The following is an 18,824-nucleotide window of genomic DNA, read 5'->3' as shown; positions in this document are numbered from 1 at the left end:
CATCCAACCCTCCCTACTCCTTGTCCCCTGACCGCTCCCTCCTGGGACCCCATGCCCCAAACTGCCCCCCCTAGGACTCCACCCCCATCCAACCCCTCATGCTCCCTGTCCCCTGACTGCCCCCCCCGACTCCTATCCACACCCCTGCCCCCTGACTGGCCACCCGGGACTCTACCCCTGCTCCCTGTCCCCTGACTGCCCCCCAGAAACCCTGCCCCTTATCCAACCCCCCACCCCTCTCCCTGCCCCCTTACCATGCTGCTCAGAGTAGCAGGAGCTCGCAGCCCTGCCGCCCAGACAGAGCCTGCCCACGCGGCGGTGTAGCTACAGGGGAGGGGGGACAGCAGGGGAGGGGCCAAGGTCTAGCCTCCCGCGCCGGGAGCTCAGGGCCTAGGCAGGACTGTCCCGCAGGCCGGATGTGGCCCACAGGCCATAGTTTGCCCACCTCTGGTATAGAGTGTGCTAGTTCCCTGATAACATAATTTATTCTGTGTATCAGAATGTTTGCTTTATTCATTCCAAGAAAGACGTAAAAAATAAATCTTTAGAAAAATAAGTTAACTGATCCATGCCTTTTTATCTGTCAACTTTTTTTTTAAATAAGATCATTTTAGACCTATATACTGTTGATAATTCTTAACTGTATGTTCTCTATTTCAGCTATTAGGACCTAATCCTCTGAGATGCTGAGCACCTTAACTCCCACTTAAGTCAATAGGAGTTGAGGGTGCTCAGAATCTTTCAGGATTGGGATATTTACTGATTCCCTTGTTGCTCATTTCTTTCCACTCCCTTAAACTCAAAATCTTGCTGCCATTTTCTTGACCTCAGATACATGCATGTAACTCAGTTTAAAAAACAACAATGAATAAAACACTTACCTATTTTTGGAATTAGGTTATTTTGAAGATAGAGGATTTTTAAATCTCGACACAATTTGTCAATGTATTCTAGTTTTTCTATTTCCTGCTGGTGCAAGGAGATTTCTTCCAGTGAAAAAAGTTCACGGTTGTTATGCTCTGCACGTTGTCTAAGAAGTTCTTCAGTGACTGCAAGACACATTACCATTTAATGGAAACTGATTTTATGGAGGGAATTTTCTGGTAATCTACTTGTAATCTACTAAGGAAGTTAATTAAATCTTTTCTTTGTCCTTAATAAACAGACATTCAACACAAACACCAATAATAATACCTACCACTACAAAATTAGCAAGAGACATGATGCCTCAGCAAATTCTGCCATGATAGCTATCACTGTATGAATCAAATTGACATTATTTTTGACACAAGAGAAATAATGAAGTTGGTGGTCTTCCCTGGGGACAAAATTTGATCCTGTCATAAACTGGTACAAGTCCTATTGTCTTCAATATAGGCCAGACTGTGGGCTGATTTGTGCAGCAGTGCAAAGGAGGAATGGGGTGTTGTATGATTGCTCTGAACTCTTGGTCTTCGCTGACCAAGTACAGCAACTGTGAGTGGGGTGCAGTGGAGGGAGAGGGGAGTGACATGTTAAAGGAACATTTGTCAGAATTTCACAGTGCAAGCTGAGAAACTGAGGGTTACACATCCCTCCACTGGCTCACCCCTCTCTACTGCATGAAATATAAGCTACTTGATTTCACTTTCAAGGCCCACCATGGCCTCTGCTCACCTTACCAATCATCTCTCATTCACTATTGAGATGTCAGTCTCCATCACCCGCTTGTTACATTTTCAAACAAGCACCTTTGTGCTTTCTACCACGCTACCCCTTACGCTTGGGAGGTGCTCCCCATAAACATCTGCAAACTAACTCGTTATAAAACTCTTTTTTTCCGTGATTCCTAAAAAAAACTTGATAAAGATTAGTCTACTAGTGTGCTGAGACCACTGCCCATCATGCTGACCAATAGTGTCTCATTGTTTCCTTGTACTCCACCAACTGTCTGAATCCATCTGTTGTCTCTTGTCTTAAAGATTGTAAACTCTTTGGGGCAGGGACCATCTTTTTGTTCTGTGTTTGTACAGCACCTAGCACAATGGGCTTTTGGTTCATGACTGGGACTCCTAGAAACTACTGTAATACAAATAAATAAATAATAATGTTGAGTCTAACATAGAGGAGGAGAAAACTGAGTGGGGCAGCTGGTAGACATGAGATAGGATAGACCAAACTAATTGAGAATTGAATACTTGTAGGGTAATTTTGAATTGGGTTTGGACATGGCTAGAAAACCAGTGAAGATGAGAGAAGAGGAGGGCAATATGGGTCCAATTCCTATAGTAAGAGTGGAATGCTGGTGGTAGCATACAGCAGTGGGTCTCAATCATTTTTCATTTGTTGACCTCTAAACATTTTCAAATGGAGGTGGGGACCCCTTTGGAAATCTTAGACATAGTGTCTGTGGACCACAGGTTGAAAACCACTGTTTTATGGTAATGACAACCTTTCATGGTCCCCTTAGACCAGTAGTTCTCAAACTGTGGGAAGAGACCCCAAAGTGGGTCATGACCCCACTTTAATGGGGTCACCACGGCTGGCTTAGACCTGCTGAAGCCCAAGTCCCACCAAGCTGAAGCTGAAGCCTGACTCCCACTGTCCAGCGCCGAAACTGAAGCCCAAGGGCTTCAGCCATGGGCGTCGGGGCTCAGGTTACAGGCCCCCTGCCTTGGGCTGAAGCCCTAGGAATTCGGCTTTCCCCTCACCCCCCCCCCCCACACACACTCAGGGTGGTGGGACTCGGGTAGGCTCAGGCTTTGGTCCCCTCTCCTGGGGTCATGTAGTAATTTTTGTTGTCAGAAGGGGATCACAATGCAATGAAGTTTGAGAACCCCTGCCTTAGACATAGTCTGCAGAGCAGTTGGAGTATGCAGACCACACCTGGAGAACCACTGGCATACAGGATACCCTGAAGATTAAAGGGTATACATTTGGAAAAACCAAGGAAAGGCAATATAATAGCCAAGATCAGAAGATTATGGCACAGATAAAGATATCTGCAGAGGTATGGTCAAATTAAGAAAGGGGAAAGATATAAAGCCTCTTTTAGAAATAAAAAACTAAAAAGAAAGATTGGTACCAAGAGAGGTGAATTCTGGAGATACAGAGTCTGATTCTCCACTGCCTTGTACATTTTATAGTTACTCTTAACTTGGTAGCATTTTACGCTTACTGCACAAGTTTACATGACTACACAAAGTGCAAGTCAATGAAGAATTGGGTCTATTGGCTTCCTGATCTTGCTTGGAGAGATTGATAATGTCAAAAATCACCCTGAGATCAAAAACAGAGAGACTTCTGTCCAGAGGCAATTAGTTCACTAACATCCCAGGAAAAAGCAGTCTCAGTATTGTGAAAAAGTTGAAAGTCAACTGAAACCAGTAAAAGTAGTGATCAGAAACATTTCCCTCAGAACTTTAATAATGTCAGAGAGATTGTAAACTGGAAGTTAGTTAGGAAGTGAGGGTTTTATTCTGAAAATGGTGACATCAGACAAAGATCCATTGGAGCTAGTGAGTGCTGATGTCAACTGGTGACAACAGGTGACTATTTATCCTGTAGGTGGTTGAGAGTGGGGTTTCAGTAATGAGATGCTTTCATTCATAGAGGAGAAGACATCAGGGAGTGCTGTGAGAAAGCTGAAAGAAATCGAAGCAGGTGTTGGGCTGCAGGTAAATCAAAAGACAATGAGAAGCTTAGAGTTAAGGCAGCAGTAAACTTTTCCAACATTATTTTAAGACTGAAAATACCACAGGTTCAGAAAATGAAGCCACACTACTTCACACAGCAATGTCTTGTCTCAGCATGCATGTGCCAACTTCACACTGAGATGTTGATTTCCAAAGCACTAGTTTAGCCCAGCAGGGGACTGGCAGCATAACAGCAGTGGCAATATACAATTAAAATAGATTAAGAGAAAGTGGAAAATCATAGCGTAAGGGAAAGCCATGAAGTCTAGAATCTCCCAGTGTCCCTGTTCCTAATTCATTTAGATCAAGTTACTCCTGGGGGAATTCTGAGGGACTGCGCACCTGCAGAAAATGCCCCCCGCCCAGCAGAATTCCTGTGGTTCCCTGCAGAAAATGGCCCTACCCCCCTATACCTGGACCCCACCGACAAGCTCCCCACACCCAGACCCCGAACCCCACTAAACCCCAACCAGCTGCACCTGGACCCAAATCACAAGCTGCACTCCCCCAGCACCCCCCACACACTGAGCTCCTGCACCCAGACCCCCCCCCAACAAGCCCCATCTCCCCATACCCAGACCCCCTCGCTGAGTGCAACATCCCCTGCAGAGTCCCATTACCCCTGTACTCGGAACCCCACGAGCCCTTATGCATCCAGATCTCCCACCGAGTCACCTGCACCCAAATTGCCCCCCACAGAAACCTCTCACCCCACACCTGGATCCCCCCACACTAAGCCCCTCCACACTTCAATCCTGCTGGTCTGAGCCTGCCCAGGCACACCTGGTGCACCTGGCACAGAGGGGCAGGGCCCCAGGGTGTTTCTGGGGCAGACCCACTACCGAGTCCCTGTACTGGAGGAGGTGGGGGCTTCAGGGTGGTCTCCCACTTCAATACAGTCAGTGGCCTGTGCTCCCCACTGCCATCCTGGAGCCACATTTATTTGTTGACAAATAAAATTTGCAGAATTTTGCAGAATTTTAAAATATTGTGTTCATAATTTTTAAATTTTTGGTGCAGAATTCCCTCAGGAGTAATCAAGGGTACCATCTTTCAGAGTGCACCATTTTACCCCTCAAAAATTATGATCTCATAACACAGAGTCACTTTTAATGTCAGTCACTTTGAATGCTATTAAATACATGGACTGGAACCTATTTCGGGTTATTTCCATGAATTAATGATAACAGTTTACTTTCCCTACTTTTATTTAAGATTTTTAATTATGATGTAGTGCTGTCTATTTTCGGTTTGGAAGAAGAAAAAGAGACGTTTATAAAGTCAGTATCATATCTTTAGGCCACAACATGTACATTCTCCCCTAAACTGAAGTTCTTCCATTAGCAAATGTCCTTGTGGAGACACGGTTTGATTTTCTGAAACTGACCACTTTTGCTGAACAACAGGGGAAAAAATGCTAAAAAGGTAAACAAACTCCCTCCATGGAGCAGTGCACAATTATGTTGCAAGTAGGATTCCCCAGGCTCTGGGGGAACCTGGAGATTTGTAGTGGCTGGGGATGAGGAGGGCAGGAGGGGAGATGGGGAAGCCTGGGGATGAGCAGTGGCTGGGGATAGAGAAGGGGAGGAAAGTTTGGGGATGGGATGAGGGGATGGGAGTCTGGGGGAGCCTGGGGATGGGGGGGCCAGAAGTGGGAGTCTGGATGGAGGAGGGGGAAAGGGAGAAGCTGGGGATGAAGGGGAGGAAAGCTTGGGGATGGGTAGTGGCTAGGGATGGGGGGGACAGGGAGGGGAGTCTGGGATGGGTAGTGGCTGGGGATGGGGGGGAGGGGAAAGGAGGTTGGAGATTAAGGGGTAGGGGAGGCTGCAGGAGGGAAAGCGAGGTTGGGAAGATGGGGGGGAAGGCTGGAGAGCTGGGGAGTGGCTGGGGAGGGAGCTGGGGGAGCCGATGGGTGGTGGCTGGGAGATGGATAGTGGCTGGGAAAGGGGAGGGAGATGGGGAGCTGATAGGAGGTGGCTAGGGAGATGGATAGTGGCTGGGGAAGGGGAAGGAGATGGGGGAGCCAATGGGCGGTGGCTGGGGCTGGGGGGAAGGGGAGGGAGAGGGGGCAGCCGATGGGCGGTGGTGGGGGTTGGGGGGAAGGGGAGGGAGGGGGGGAGCCGATGGGCGGGGGCTGGGGGGAAGGGGAGGGACAGGGGGCAACCGATGGGAGGGGACTGGGGGGAAGGGGAGGGAGGGGGGCAGCTGATGGGCGGTGGCGGGGGCTGGGGGGGTAGGGGAGGGAGATGGGGGAGCCGATGGGCGGTGGCGGGGGCTGGGGGGGTAGGGGAGGGAGATGGGGGAGCTGATGGGCGGTGGTGGGGGGGTAGGGGGGGAGCCGATGGGCGGTGGCGGGGGCTGGGGGGGTAGGGGAGGGAGAGGGGGGGAGCCGATGGGCGGTGGCGGGGGCAGGGGAGGGAGAAGAGGCAGCTGGGGATGGGGGGAGGGGAAAGGAGGTTGGGGATTAAGGGGTACGGGAGGCTGCAGGAGGGAAAGCGAGGTTGGGAAGATGGGGGGGAAGGCTGGAGAGCTGGGTAGTGGCTGGGGAGGGAGATGGGGGAGCCGATGGGTGGTGGCTGGGAGATGGATAGTGGCTGGGGATGGGAACGTAGGGCAGGGAGATTGGGGAGCTGATGGGTGGTGGCTACGGAGATGGATAGTGGCTGGGGAAGTGGAGGGGACACGGGGGAGCCGATGGGAGGTGGCTGGGGATATTGATAGTGGCTGGGGAAGGGGAGGGAGATGGGGGAGCCAATGGGCGGGGGCTATGGGAAAGGGAGGGAGAGGGGAGAGCCGATGGGCGGGGGCTGGGGGGAAGGGGAGGGAGAGGGAGCAACCGATGGGCGGTGGTGGGGGTTGGGGGGAAGGGGAGGGAGAGGGGGGAGCCGATGGGCGGGGGCTACGGGAAAGGGAGGGAGAGGGGAGAGCCGATGGGCGGGGGCTGGGGGGAAGGGGAGGGAGAGGGGAGAGCCGATGGGCGGGGGCTGGGGAGGGAGAGGGGGCAGCTGATGGGCGGGGGCTGGGGAGGGAGAGGGGGCAGCTGATGGGCGGTGGCGGGGGCTGAGGGACTAGGGGAGGGAGATGGGGGAGCCGATGGGCGGTGGCGGGGGCTGGGGGGGTAGGGGAGAGAGATGGGGGAGCCGATGCGCGGTGGCGGGGGCTAGGGGTTAGGGGAGGGAGAAGGGGCAGCCGATGGGTGGTGGTGGGGGCTGGGGGTAGGGGAGGGAGAGGGGGCAGCCGATGGGCAGTGGCGGGAGCTGGGGGGAAGGGGAGGGAGAGGGGGCAGCCAATGGGCGGTGGCGGGGGCTGGGGGGCAGGGGAGGGAGAGGGGGCAACCGACGGGCGGTGGCGGGGGCTGGGGGGCAGGGGAGGGAGAGGGGGCAACCGACGGGCGGTGGCGGGGGCTGGGGGGAAGGGGAGGGAGATGGTTCAGCCGATGGGCGGGGGCTGGGTGTTTGGGGAGTGAGAGGGGGCAGCCGATGGGCGGTGGCTGGGGGGCAGGGGAGGGAGAGGGGGCAGCCGATGGGCGGTGGCGGGGGTTGGGGGGAAGGGGAGGGAGAGGGAGCAGCCGATGGGCGGTGGCAGGGACTAGGGGGTAGGGGAGGGAGAAGAGGCAGCCGATGGGCGGTGGCGGGGGCTGGGGGGTAGGGGAGGGAGAGGGGGCAACCGGTGGGCGGTGGTGGGGGTTGGGGGGAAGGGGAGGGAGAGGGGGAGCCAATGGGCGGTGGCTAGGGGGAAGGGGAAGAAATGAGTTGAAAGAATAGTAAATATGGCAGGCGACCAGCTTGGCTTAATGGTGAAATCTTAGCGGATCTTAAACATAAAAAAGAAGCTTACAAGAAGTGGAAGGTTGGACATATGACCAGGGAAGAGTATAAAAATATTGCTCGGGCATGTAGGAATGTTATCAGGAGGGCCAAATCGCACCTGGAGCTGCAGCTAGCCAGAGATGTCAAGAGTAACAAGAAGGGTTTCTTCAGGTATGTTGGCAACAAGAAGAAAGCCAAGGAATGTGTGGGCCCCTTACTGAATGACGGAGGCAACCTAGTGACAGAGGATGTGGAAAAAGCTAATGTACTCAATGCTTTTTTTGCCTCTGTTTTCACTAACAAGGTCAGCTCCCAGACTGCTGCGCTGGGCATCACAAAATGGGGAAGAGATGGCCAGCCTTCTGTGGAGAAAGAGGTGGTTAGGGACTATTTAGAAAAGCTGGACGTGCACAAGTCCATGGGGCCGGACGAGTTGCATCCGAGAGTGCTGAAGGAATTGGCGGCTGTGATTGCAGAGCCATTGGCCATTATCTTTGAAAACTCGTGGCGAACGGGGGAAGTCCCGGATGACTGGAAAAAGGCTAATGTAGTGCCAATCTTTAAAAAAGGGAAGAAGGAGGATCCTGGGAACTACAGGCCAGTCAGCCTCACTTCAGTCCCTGGAAAAATCATGGAGCAGGTCCTCAAAGAATCAATCCTGAAGCACTTGCATGAGAGGAAAGTGATCAGGAACAGCCAGTATGGATTCACCAAGGGAAGGTCATGCCTGACTAATCTAATCGCCTTTTATGATGAGATTACTGGTTCTGTGGATGAAGGGAAAGCAGTGGATGTATTGTTTCTTGACTTTAGCAAAGCTTTTGACACGGTCTCCCACAGTATTCTTGTCAGCAAGTTAAGGAAGTATGGGCTGGATGAATGCACTACAAGGTGGGTAGAAAGCTGGCTAGATTGTCGGGCTCAACGGGTAGTGATCAATGGCTCCATATCTAGTTGGCAGTCGGTATCAAGTGGAGTACCCCAAGGGTCGGTCCTGGGGCCGGTTTTGTTCAATATCTTCATAAATGATCTGGAGGATGGTGTGGATTGCACTCTCAGCAAATTTGTGGATGATACTAAACTGGGAGGAGTGGTAGATACGCTGGAGGGGAGGGATAGGATACAGAAGGACCTAGACCAATTGGAGGATTGGGCCAAAAGAAATCTGATGAGGTTCAATAAGGATAAGTGCAGGGTCCTGCACTTAGGACGGAAGAACCCAATGCACAGCTAGACTAGAGACCGAATGGCTAGGCAGCAGTTCTGCGGAAAAGGACCTAGGGGTGACAGTGGACGAGAAGCTGGATATGAGTCAGCAGTGTGCCCTTGTTGCCAAGAAGGCCAATGGCATTTTGGGATGTATAAGTAGGGGCATAGCGAGCAGATCGAGGGACGTGATCATTCCCCTCTATTCGACATTGGTGAGGCCTCATCTGGAGTACTGTGTCCAGTTTTGGGCCCCACATTTCAAGAAGGATGTGGATAAATTGGAGAGAGTCCAGCGAAGGGCAACAAAAAATGATTAGGGGACTGGAACACATGAGTTATGAGGAGAGGTTGAGGGAACTGGGATTGTTTAGCCTGCAGAAGAGAAGAATGAGGGGGGATTTGATAGCTGCTTTCAACTACCTGAAAGGGGGTTCCAAAGAGGATGGCTCTAGACTGTTCTCAATGGTAGCAGATGACAGAACGAGGAGTAATGGTCTCAAGTTGCAGTGGGGGAGGTTTAGATTGGATATTAGAAAAAACTTTTTCACTAAGAGGGTGGTGAAACACTGGAATGCGTTACCTAGGGAGGTGGTAGAATCTCCTTCCTTAGAGGTTTTTAAGGTCAGGCTTGACAAAGCCCTGGCTGGGATGATTTAACTGGGAATTGGTCCTGCTTTGAGCAGGGGGTTGGACTAGATGACCTTCTGGGGTCCCTTCCAACCCTGATATTCTATGATTCTAAGGGCAGGGAGAGGGGGGAGCCGATGGGCGGTGACGGGGTCTGGGGGGAAGGGGAGGGAGAGGGGGGAGCCGATGGGCGGTGGCGGGGGCTGGGGGGTACGGGAGGGAGGGGGGCAGCCGATGGGCGGGGGCTGGGGGGCAGGGGAGGGCGAGGGGGCAGCCGATGGGCGGTGGCGGGGGCTGGGGGGCAGGGGAGGGAGAGGGGGCAGCCGATGGGCGGTGGTGGGGGTTGGGGAGAAGGGGAGGGAGAGGGGGGAGCCGATGGGCGGGGGCTGGGGAGAGGGAGGGAGAGGGGGGAGCCGATGTGCGGTGACGGGGGCTGGGAGGATAGGGGAGGGAGATGGGGGAGCCGATGGGCGGTGGCGGGGGCTGGGGGGGTAGGGGAGGGAGATGGGGGAGCCGATGGGCGGTGGCGGGGCCTGGGGGGTAGGGGAGGAAGAGGGGAGAACCGATGGGCGGTGGCTGGGGGGGGTAGGGGAGGGAGAGGGGGAGCCGATGGGCGGTGACGGGGGCTGGGGGGAAGGAGAGGGAGAGGGGGAGCCATGGGCGGTGACGGGGGCTGGGGTGTAGGGGAGGGAGAGGGGGGAGCCGATTGGCGGTGGCTGGGGGGGTAGGGGAGGAAGAGGGGAGAACCGATGGGCGGGGGCTGGGGGGAAGGGGAGGGAGAGGGGGGAGCCGATGGGCGGGGGCTGGGGGGAAGGGGAGGGAGAGGGGGCAGCCCATGGGCGGTGGCGGGGGAGATGGATAGTGGCTGGAGATGGGGGAGCCGATGGGCGGTGGCGGGGGCTGGGGGGTAGGGGAGGGAGAGGGGGGAGCCGATGGGCGGTGGCGGGGGAGATGGATAGTGGCTGGAGATGGGGGAGCCGATGGGCGGTGGCGGGGGCTGGGGGGTAGGGGAGGGAGGGGGGAGCCCATGGGCGGTGGCGGGGGCTGGGGGGGTAGGGGAGGAAGAGGGGGGAACCGATGGGCGGGGGCTGGGGGGAAGGGGAGGGAGAGGGGGGAGCCGATGGGCGGGGGCTGGGGGGAAGGGGAGGGAGAGGGGGCAGCCCATGGGCGGTGGCGGGGGCTGGGGGGAAGGAGAGGTGGGAGCCGATGGGCGGTGGCGGGGGCTGGGGGGAAGGGGAGGGAGAGGGGGGAACCGATGGGCGGGGGTTGGGGGGGTAGGGGAGGAAGAGGGGGGAACCGATGGGCGGGGGCTGGGGGGAAGGGGAGGGAGAGGGGGGAGCCGATGGGCGGGGTCTGGGGGGTAGGGGAGGGAGAGGTGGGAGCCGATGGGCGGTGGCGGGGGCTGGGGGGAAGGGGAGGGAGAGGGGGGAGCCGATGGGCGGTGGCGGGGGAGATGGATAGTGGCTGGAGATGGGGGAGCCGATGGGCGGTGGCGGGGGCTGGGGGGTAGGGGAGGGAGGGGGGAGCCCATGGGCGGTGGCGGGGGCTGGGGGGGTAGGGGAGGAAGAGGGGGGAACCGATGGGCGGGGGCTGGGGGGAAGGGGAGGGAGAGGGGGCAGCCCATGGGCGGTGGCGGGGGCTGGGGGGAAGGAGAGGTGGGAGCCGATGGGCGGTGGCGGGGGCTGGGGGGAAGGGGAGGGAGAGGGGGGAACCGATGGGCGGGGGCTGGGGGGAAGGGGAGGGAGAGGGGGGAGCCGATGGGCGGGGTCTGGGGGGTAGGGGAGGGAGAGGTGGGAGCCGATGGGCGGTGGCGGGGGCTGGGGGGAAGGGGAGGGAGAGGGGGCAGCCGATGGGCGGTGGCGGGGGCTGGGGGGTAGGGGAGGGAGGGGGGAGCCGATGGGCGGTGGCGGGGGCTGGGGGGTAGGGGAGGGAGAGGGGGGAACCGATGGGCGGGGGCTGGGGGGAAGGGGAGGGAGAGGGGGGAGCCGATGGGCGGGGTCTGGGGGGTAGGGGAGGGAGAGGTGGGAGCCGATGGGCGGTGGCGGGGGCTGGGGGGAAGGGGAGGGAGAGGGGGCAGCCCATGGGCGGTGGCGGGGGAGATGGATAGTGGCTGGAGATGGGGGAGCCGATGGGCGGTGGCGGGGGCTGGGGGGTAGGGGAGGGAGGGGGGAGCCGATGGGCGGTGGCGGGGGGTCGGGGATGAGGCGGCTGGGCAGGGCCCGGCCCGGCCCGGCCCCGCTCCCAATCAGCGGGGCGGCGCAGGGGGACACTCACCCCGCACCATGGCCCGACGCGCCAGACAGCTTCACGGCCCCCACGCTGCTCCCGCCGCCGCCATTAGCGGACGCCACCCGGCGCAGCCATAGCAACGGGGCTGGGCGGGCCTCCGAGCGGGGCCGGGGCCCGGGCCGACCTGCCTCCCTCCCCTCGCGGGTTGGCCGCCGGCTGCGGGGAGATCTGAGGGGACTTGAACTTCTCCCCTCCTCCCCCAGCCGGAGCCCCCGGGCTGCCCGTACCCCGGGGCAGAGCCCCCGGGGCGAACCTCTCCCCCGGGGCCCCGTTGGGATGCGGGGGGACGTAGTTCCTGTCTCCGCTGGGTGGTGAGGGTAGGACAGCGTCAGCCTGCAACAAACTCCTCAGGGACCCGAGCTCCAGCTCTCCGCGCCCTGCCCCGTCCAGCCAGCCTGGTCTGCGGGGCCCCTGGAGAGTCTCCAGTTAGGCAATTGGGTGGCGCGGGGGGGGGGGGTGTTAATGCTTATATTGTCTTTCTAAACTGACGAAGGGAAATTATTTTAAAATCCAGGGTCTACACCACACCTCACCTCAGCCAGGACTGTCAAATGTCAGCGCACCTCCAAGTGATCCCTCCATATCTGACCTCAGTCCTCGCCCCCAAAGGACGCTAGGCACCACCTTCAAAACATGGACTATCAGGGTTGGAAGGGACCTCAGGAGGTCATCTAGTCCAACCCCCTGCTCAAAGCAGGGCCAACCCCCAATTTTTGCCTCACATCCCTAAATGGTCCCCTCAAGGGTTGAACTCTCAACCATGGATTTAGCAAGGCAATGCTCAAACCACTGAGCTATCCCTCCCCCCTGAGACCTCAACTTCATAATGTTGCCAGATGCTAAAAATCACAGACTCAGTAGGGATACTGGTTTTATGTCTCTTTATCACAATCTGTAACCCACTAGCCCTCCTTTGACCTCTGACTGCAGTAATGTTAATAGCCCACTTTATTTTGAATGGTCCCTTGCAAATACGTGTTGCCACCTATGCTTAACACTCTGGTCCACCTTGTATTTCCCTGGTACACTGTGAGTGGCTTTCCCAGACCCGAAGAAGAGCTCTCTGGAGTTTGAAAGCTCTCTGTCTCTTCAACCAACTGAAGTTGGTCTAAGAATTATCTCACCCACCTTTGCTATCATGCTTCTTGAATGACAGTCAAGCTTTTAACAATCACATCAGGCTATCACATCTCAGGAAAAATCACATTCATTGGAGACAAACCAATCCCACCCAATACCTTTGGTCTAAAGGAAGGGGCCGTGAGAGAGGGCCCAGGAGACTGTAAATTCAAGTTTCTTTTGGTGTTTATTTTTCTATGCAGATGACAATACTTACTATCAAGCAGGGCGTCACTCCTCTACTCAGAAGGCAAGCCACTATCATTCCTCCATTTTGGAAAGACAGGAAGTAAAAGATTGCATAAGGTCACTTCAAGAAGTACTGGGACTAGGACCATGGCCTCTAAAATGACAACGCCAAAAGTTATCCAGTTAGCCACATTACCTTTAAGAAGTGCCTAAGTCTATGGATCTATGTAACCCACAATGTAACCCAAGAGTGGCTTGCTAGGGATATCACAGTGTTAGACAAGGATGCTGTGTAGCCTTAAAACCTCAACTCAGAAGCAGGTGGGACAAGGTAACGGGAGAGCAGAGACATGGTTGGGCATTCCTGGAATGGACCACAGAGGGGGCAATACAGATGTAGTTACCCTGAAACCATGACAACCACTATTCTACCCACTAGACCACACTCTGTTCCAAGAGCCAGGAATCCTGATATGCAACACTCTGTGACCCACTGACAAATTTGATCATATGTCCTCTTTCAGAAATTGGTCCACACACTGTACACACACAAAATATCCTAATTCTGCAACCACCCTAGTAAAGGTCTATGCTGTAGATTTGAAGGTTCTGGGTTCACACCTTACTAATCACTTATATGGGGGAAAATAGCATGTGTTCATGTAACTGAAGATTGCATCCTTTTTTATCTGTACAAGGGTGTAGTATTAAGGTTGCCTGGGTAATCATAATTCTGGCATTTACTGTCTTCTGAATTCTTGATTTTGCAACTTTAATGTTTTTTATTTAGATATATTTTAAAAGTACAAAAAACTATATATAAATATAGGACATCTCAGGTTTTTTGAGGTCCCGGGAATAATTGTAATTGTTGAAATGATTTTAAATAGCAAAATCTTGTGTTCAGTAATGGATTTGGATGTTGCATTAATATTTATTTTATTGTTGTATCTTTATTGTTTGTGTTTTGATTAATGGAAGCTGTCCTTTTTAAGAACATGGTGGGGCAATTGATTGTAAAGTGTGTTTCTAGAAGACAGAACAGTGGGAGGAGATTTTGCTTGTGTGTACAGAGAGTGGAAAACACTGCCTGTGCAATTTCCAAAAATGTCAGAACTTGGTTTAATACATGTATCTTTCAAGAAAGCAAGACTCATTTTTGAAGCACACATTAGCATTTACTTGGGGACTGGATACCTCAAGATATTGCTAAAGAGCTATAGAGCCTTTCACCAGTTTAAATCTAGTCCAACTCACTAGGTATTAAAAATTGTTGCCACCTAATGGATGTTTGGTGGCCCCTAAATGAGATATGTTTGTGGGTTTCACTACAGAAAAGGAGCTGAAACACAGGTGGATAAGAAAAAAGGGGTCACTGATTTAAATGTTCTATGTTTTTGCACAGCTAATGAGATATAAGGAGGATGGCAGTCGTTTACACATATGTAGTTTAACTTCCTTGGTTCTCCTGGTCTATCTGGCCCACAACTAATAAAGCCACATAAAGGACAAAGAAATATATAGTTATATGGCACCATCTGGTGGTTCAAGGTGCACTTTACAGAGCCATAGAGATGGTAAGAGCCTAGACCATGCCCTGCCTGTGCAATATACTTTACTTCTTTCTTTGTCTCCTACTGTTTGTCATACCTACTTGTTGTGTTTTGTTTCAAGTTTGATTGTAAGCTCTTTGGGGCAGGGACTCAATGTGTGTCTGTTTGTATGGAACCTAGCACAACAGGGCCTTTTGGTGCTCACATTATACAATAAATAATACTAATTAATAGGATTTTGTCCAGTCTTGTTTCAGTCTCCCAAGCAGTAGGGTTCTCTCTCTTCTCTTTGATGGCCATTCCACGCCAATCAGAAAGAGAAGATTAAGAGCAGCATGTTTTAAATGTTTTTGACTATGTTGTTGAAAATGTAAATTTTATACAGAATCTTCTAAATTATCTCACCAGACCAGATCACTGGTTCATCCAGGCCAGTATCCAACCTTCTGCAGGCATTCTATCTGATGCTTCAGAAGAAAGAAAAAGAAAATCCATAACGAATCTGGCTAATTTACAATGCAGGAAAGGATGCATTTCCTTCCTGATTTCCCTGAAGGAGATTTATGCCTAGAAGCATAAGGCTTGCTCAGTGCCCATGATGATGTTACAGATTAGGCAAAAATGAGATGTCAAATTTTGCTTCTTAGGTGGTGAGTGGCTAATTGGTGCGAATGAACCAAAGTGCAGGAATTAAATCAACCATGAAGTAAAACTCTGGTCCCGCTGAAGTCAATGGCAAAAATCCCTTTAACTTCAGTGGGGCCAGGATTCCACCCATGGACAATAGTAAACCTCACACAAATTCTCTGTACAATTATTTCCTGTGAATAGTCTTAGAGTCAGCAAAGTGAGATCAAGGCATTCTTCTTCAGCAGGAGGTGCTCTGAGTTCAGCTGTCTATGTTTCTCATGACTTTGGGGGACTCTAGGGTTCACCCAGGTACATATCAGCCTATGAAATGGGAGACGTAACTAGAGACAGAATTTTGCTTGGCATGCAGGGGACATAAAATGTGGCTTGCTAATGGATGTTCCTGAGGGCATGCTGTGAGAGAGAGAGAGATAGTAGCAGAGATGGTGGGACAGATGCCCTAACACTATTTCAGACCACAGGATCAAAACAGAGGGAATCAGGGTCAGAAACTTCTGAGAGAGAGGTGCATCTTCTAGGTAAGTGAAATTACAGAAGTTCTCCCTCCTTTTTGTTAAGGCTGTCTTTACACTACACTTTTTTCCCCTCAAAGTTTCCTACTGTTACTCCACTGGTTCAACTCTCCTGGTGGGAGTGCTTGTGTAGGCAGGACCCTGGCATTTTTACCACTATATCATCTAACCCTGCTCAGAGCAAGTCTAGACAGCATAGTGGGGAAAATGCTGCCAGTGGCTGGAATCTTATTTAGATAGTAAATTCTTCAGCATAGGGACTTTCTGTACCTACGTATATGTAGAGTGCCTAGGACAACAGGGCCCTGATTTTGGTTGGGGCTCTTAGACATTAGCATAATAATATAGCTTAGTGTAATTTGTAAAATGAATATTGTATATATTCATGCAATGTTTTATGCAGATATTTGTCTTTTCATACAGGCAGTTTTCAATATTTACATAAATCCCTTTTGTTGCTTTGTAACAGTGCAGGACTCACCCCTGCACCGTCTCCTGCTAGCTGTCTGGGAATTAGCTCTTTTTACCAGCTCCAGAGTGCCCTCTGCCGGGGTGCTGCCCCGCCAGGCAATACCCCACAGATCTGGGTCTCCCCTCCTCAGGAAACCCCCCAGCCTCTATCCCCACCTTGCCTCAGCCTACAGACTACTGCCAGTCACCATCTAGCCCCCTTTCACCTGGGCCAACTGCAGTCTGTATAAGCCAGTCATCATAGGCAAGGGGGGTTTGGACCTGCTGCCTCCGCCTACCCTTGGGCTGCTCTTGTGCAACCCCAGTACCCTGTCTTAGGCCGTCTGCCAGGCCTGCAGTCTAGGGCTTTTCCAGTCTGGAGCCTCCCAGCTCCTCTGGCCTTCCCCAGCCCTGCTTCACCTCAGGTACCCGGTACGCTCCGCAGCAGCCAGGCCCATCTCCCTCCACAGCTAGAGAAGACTCTGTGTGTTCCTGGCCCACTGCCCTCTTAGAAGGTCAGCTGGGCCCTGATTAAGCCAGCTGTGGCCTGACTGGGGCATGGCCCCCAGCTGGGGCTGCTTCTCCCAATCAGCCCTGCTTTTCCTTCCTTGCCACAGCCCTCTCCCCGGACTGTTTTAAGCCTTTTAAGGCAGGAGCAGGTGACCACCCCGCTACATGCTTATTATTTTGTTACACCCTAAAATGTGCTAGAACCTGCACACAAGACTTAGAACAACATAGTCCTTGCTCCTAAAATCTAGATGTCAGACATGACACAACGAGCAGCATGACAAACAATTGACAGCAGATGGGGGTTATACAGCGATATGGTCATGGTTGCTCATAACAGGGGTATACTAACTGAATAATTCACTCTATCATTTTAATATATTAAAAGTTTATTTGTTAAAACAAATGATACAATGCAACATAAAGTGTCTACTGAAGCATGACAAAATAAGCTTTATACCACTAATGTTACTCTTCATTAGAAATATTTTGAATATATATTGGGTTCCATCATGAGACTATTCATCTGAGTAAGAACTACATGATTGAGCCCTATAGCATTTGATGTGGCTCTGCAATCCTCAGTTGCCAAAACACTATGGGTCAGAATCTTAGGTGGTGGCCACGTGCTGGTTTATGCCAATTTATGATATGCATCTCTCTCTTTTCATCAAATCTGTTTAAGACTTTTAATTACTATTTAACATTTCTACTGTGGTAGCTCCTAAAGGCCTCAACCAAATTAGGCTCTCTTGTGCTAGCTGCTGTCCAAACACAGAATGAATAACATTCCCTGCCCCAGAAAGCTTACAATCTAAACAACAAGATATAACAAGCACACTGAGGTGACAAATGTGTGCAATTCTTAGCAAGATTCTTTATTAATATCCACACAAGTAATTGTTCTCGATTTCTAATATATAAGCATATTATAAAATAAAGGTATAGGACAAGTGAAGGGACAGATCCCAAAGAACTGGGCCCAAAGTCTTTTCCTGTTTTATATACTGGTACTCTTTTTTACCACATCCTTCAGTTCTGAGGGCTACTGTTATTGTTAGTATAGTTCCACAGGTGTATAGGGTGCTCCACAGATGGATAATAATGGATTTGTCCCTGCTCCAAAGAGCTTACAATCTAAGGGCTCCTACAAACACTTCTGGGCATAATGCTTACTACTGTTGAGAACCCAGCCTCCTCACTAGAGTAAGCAATATGTCTGGTATCAAGTGTTTGCAGGATTAGGCCTGAAATTTGATTTTACACAGCAAGGAATGACCAAACAAAAGATCAGGGCATGGTGAACAAGGATTACAATAGCAAAAGGTGATAAGTTTGTTACATGTGCATCTTGAAAATTCCTCATTGGATTTATATTTTAATTAATTTAATACATTAAAATTGAACAAGAGGTCAGCTACTGAAGGTAGAGACTTTAGATTACAGTAGCCATCTCACAGTACACAAATGTCACACTAACCCATAGCCAACAAGTGTTTGTACTTCATTAGAGATACTGTTTAAAATACCCCGAGAGCCTGATTCTCCTAATCAATAGAAGCTGCAGATGCTCAGCACTTCAAAAGTCAATTTACTTTTACTTAGGAGCCTAAATATGGATTTAGGCTCCCCTGTTACAAAATGTTGGCTTTACTCTTTCATCAACCTTGATTAACTGTGACCCAGTGTTTCATCCGAGCAAGGCAATAAAAAGTTTGATTCTATTTTCATGAGGAACTCCTAGAATTATTCTCCTCATTGTGATAAAAAGTACATTTAAAAGAGGGCCCATTATAACTAGCATATCATAAGTAACAAAATATATATAAATACCACACAGTAATCTGTCAATTTGGAGTAGACTCTAGAGTCAAAGTGAATAAAGAAGCTGAATTATGTAATATTCACATAATTATTCAAGCTTATCATCCGTACTACAAGAAAAATATGGAGTTGTGTGGAGCCTCTCAATGTTTTTATTTACTATTATAATTGTATTTATTATTATTATTATATGAAGCAATTTTCCTTTACTTCAGGATTCTCTGCCTGAAGTACACCCTGGTGTCTTTATTTAAACTACAAATACTGGACTCTTAGTTTCTCACCTGGTTTATTTTTATCAGGGAAATATTTAACATACTCAGCAATAGTATTTTAATATCAAAATAGATAACATGGCTGTTTCCCCTCCTTGAGTTTTTGGTGATGAGTCTTACATTCAAAATACAA

The 18,824-nt window shown here is 51.5% G+C and overlaps 1 protein-coding gene across 4 annotated transcripts in view; it reads right to left on the bottom strand.

The window, feature by feature from the left end:
• DNAAF11 (dynein axonemal assembly factor 11) overlaps positions 1-11,907 on the bottom strand; it is a gene marked incomplete at its 5' end in the record, with an annotated part of 58,202 nt that extends 46,295 nt beyond the window's left edge. For 2 of the 4 annotated variants that reach the window (XM_084621314.1, XM_084621317.1), the window contains one exon: positions 882-1,068. In XM_084621314.1, coding sequence (XP_084477440.1) covers positions 882-1,068 — 187 coding nt within the window. Of the gene's footprint in view, positions 1-881; positions 1,069-11,593 lie in introns of those variants that run through there. The other 2 variants (XM_084621316.1, XM_084621315.1) reach the window with 2 other exon arrangements.
• Between the last annotated feature and the right edge of the window lie 6,917 nt (positions 11,908-18,824).

The sequence above is a fragment of the Lepidochelys olivacea genome (genome assembly GCF_965140295.1).
Source record: "Lepidochelys olivacea isolate rLepOli2 genome assembly, chromosome: 2".
Classification (NCBI taxonomy): domain Eukaryota; kingdom Metazoa; phylum Chordata; order Testudines; family Cheloniidae; genus Lepidochelys; species Lepidochelys olivacea.
Note: the sequence above shows the minus strand (reverse complement) of the source record. Positions and strands in the feature narration are given on the sequence as shown.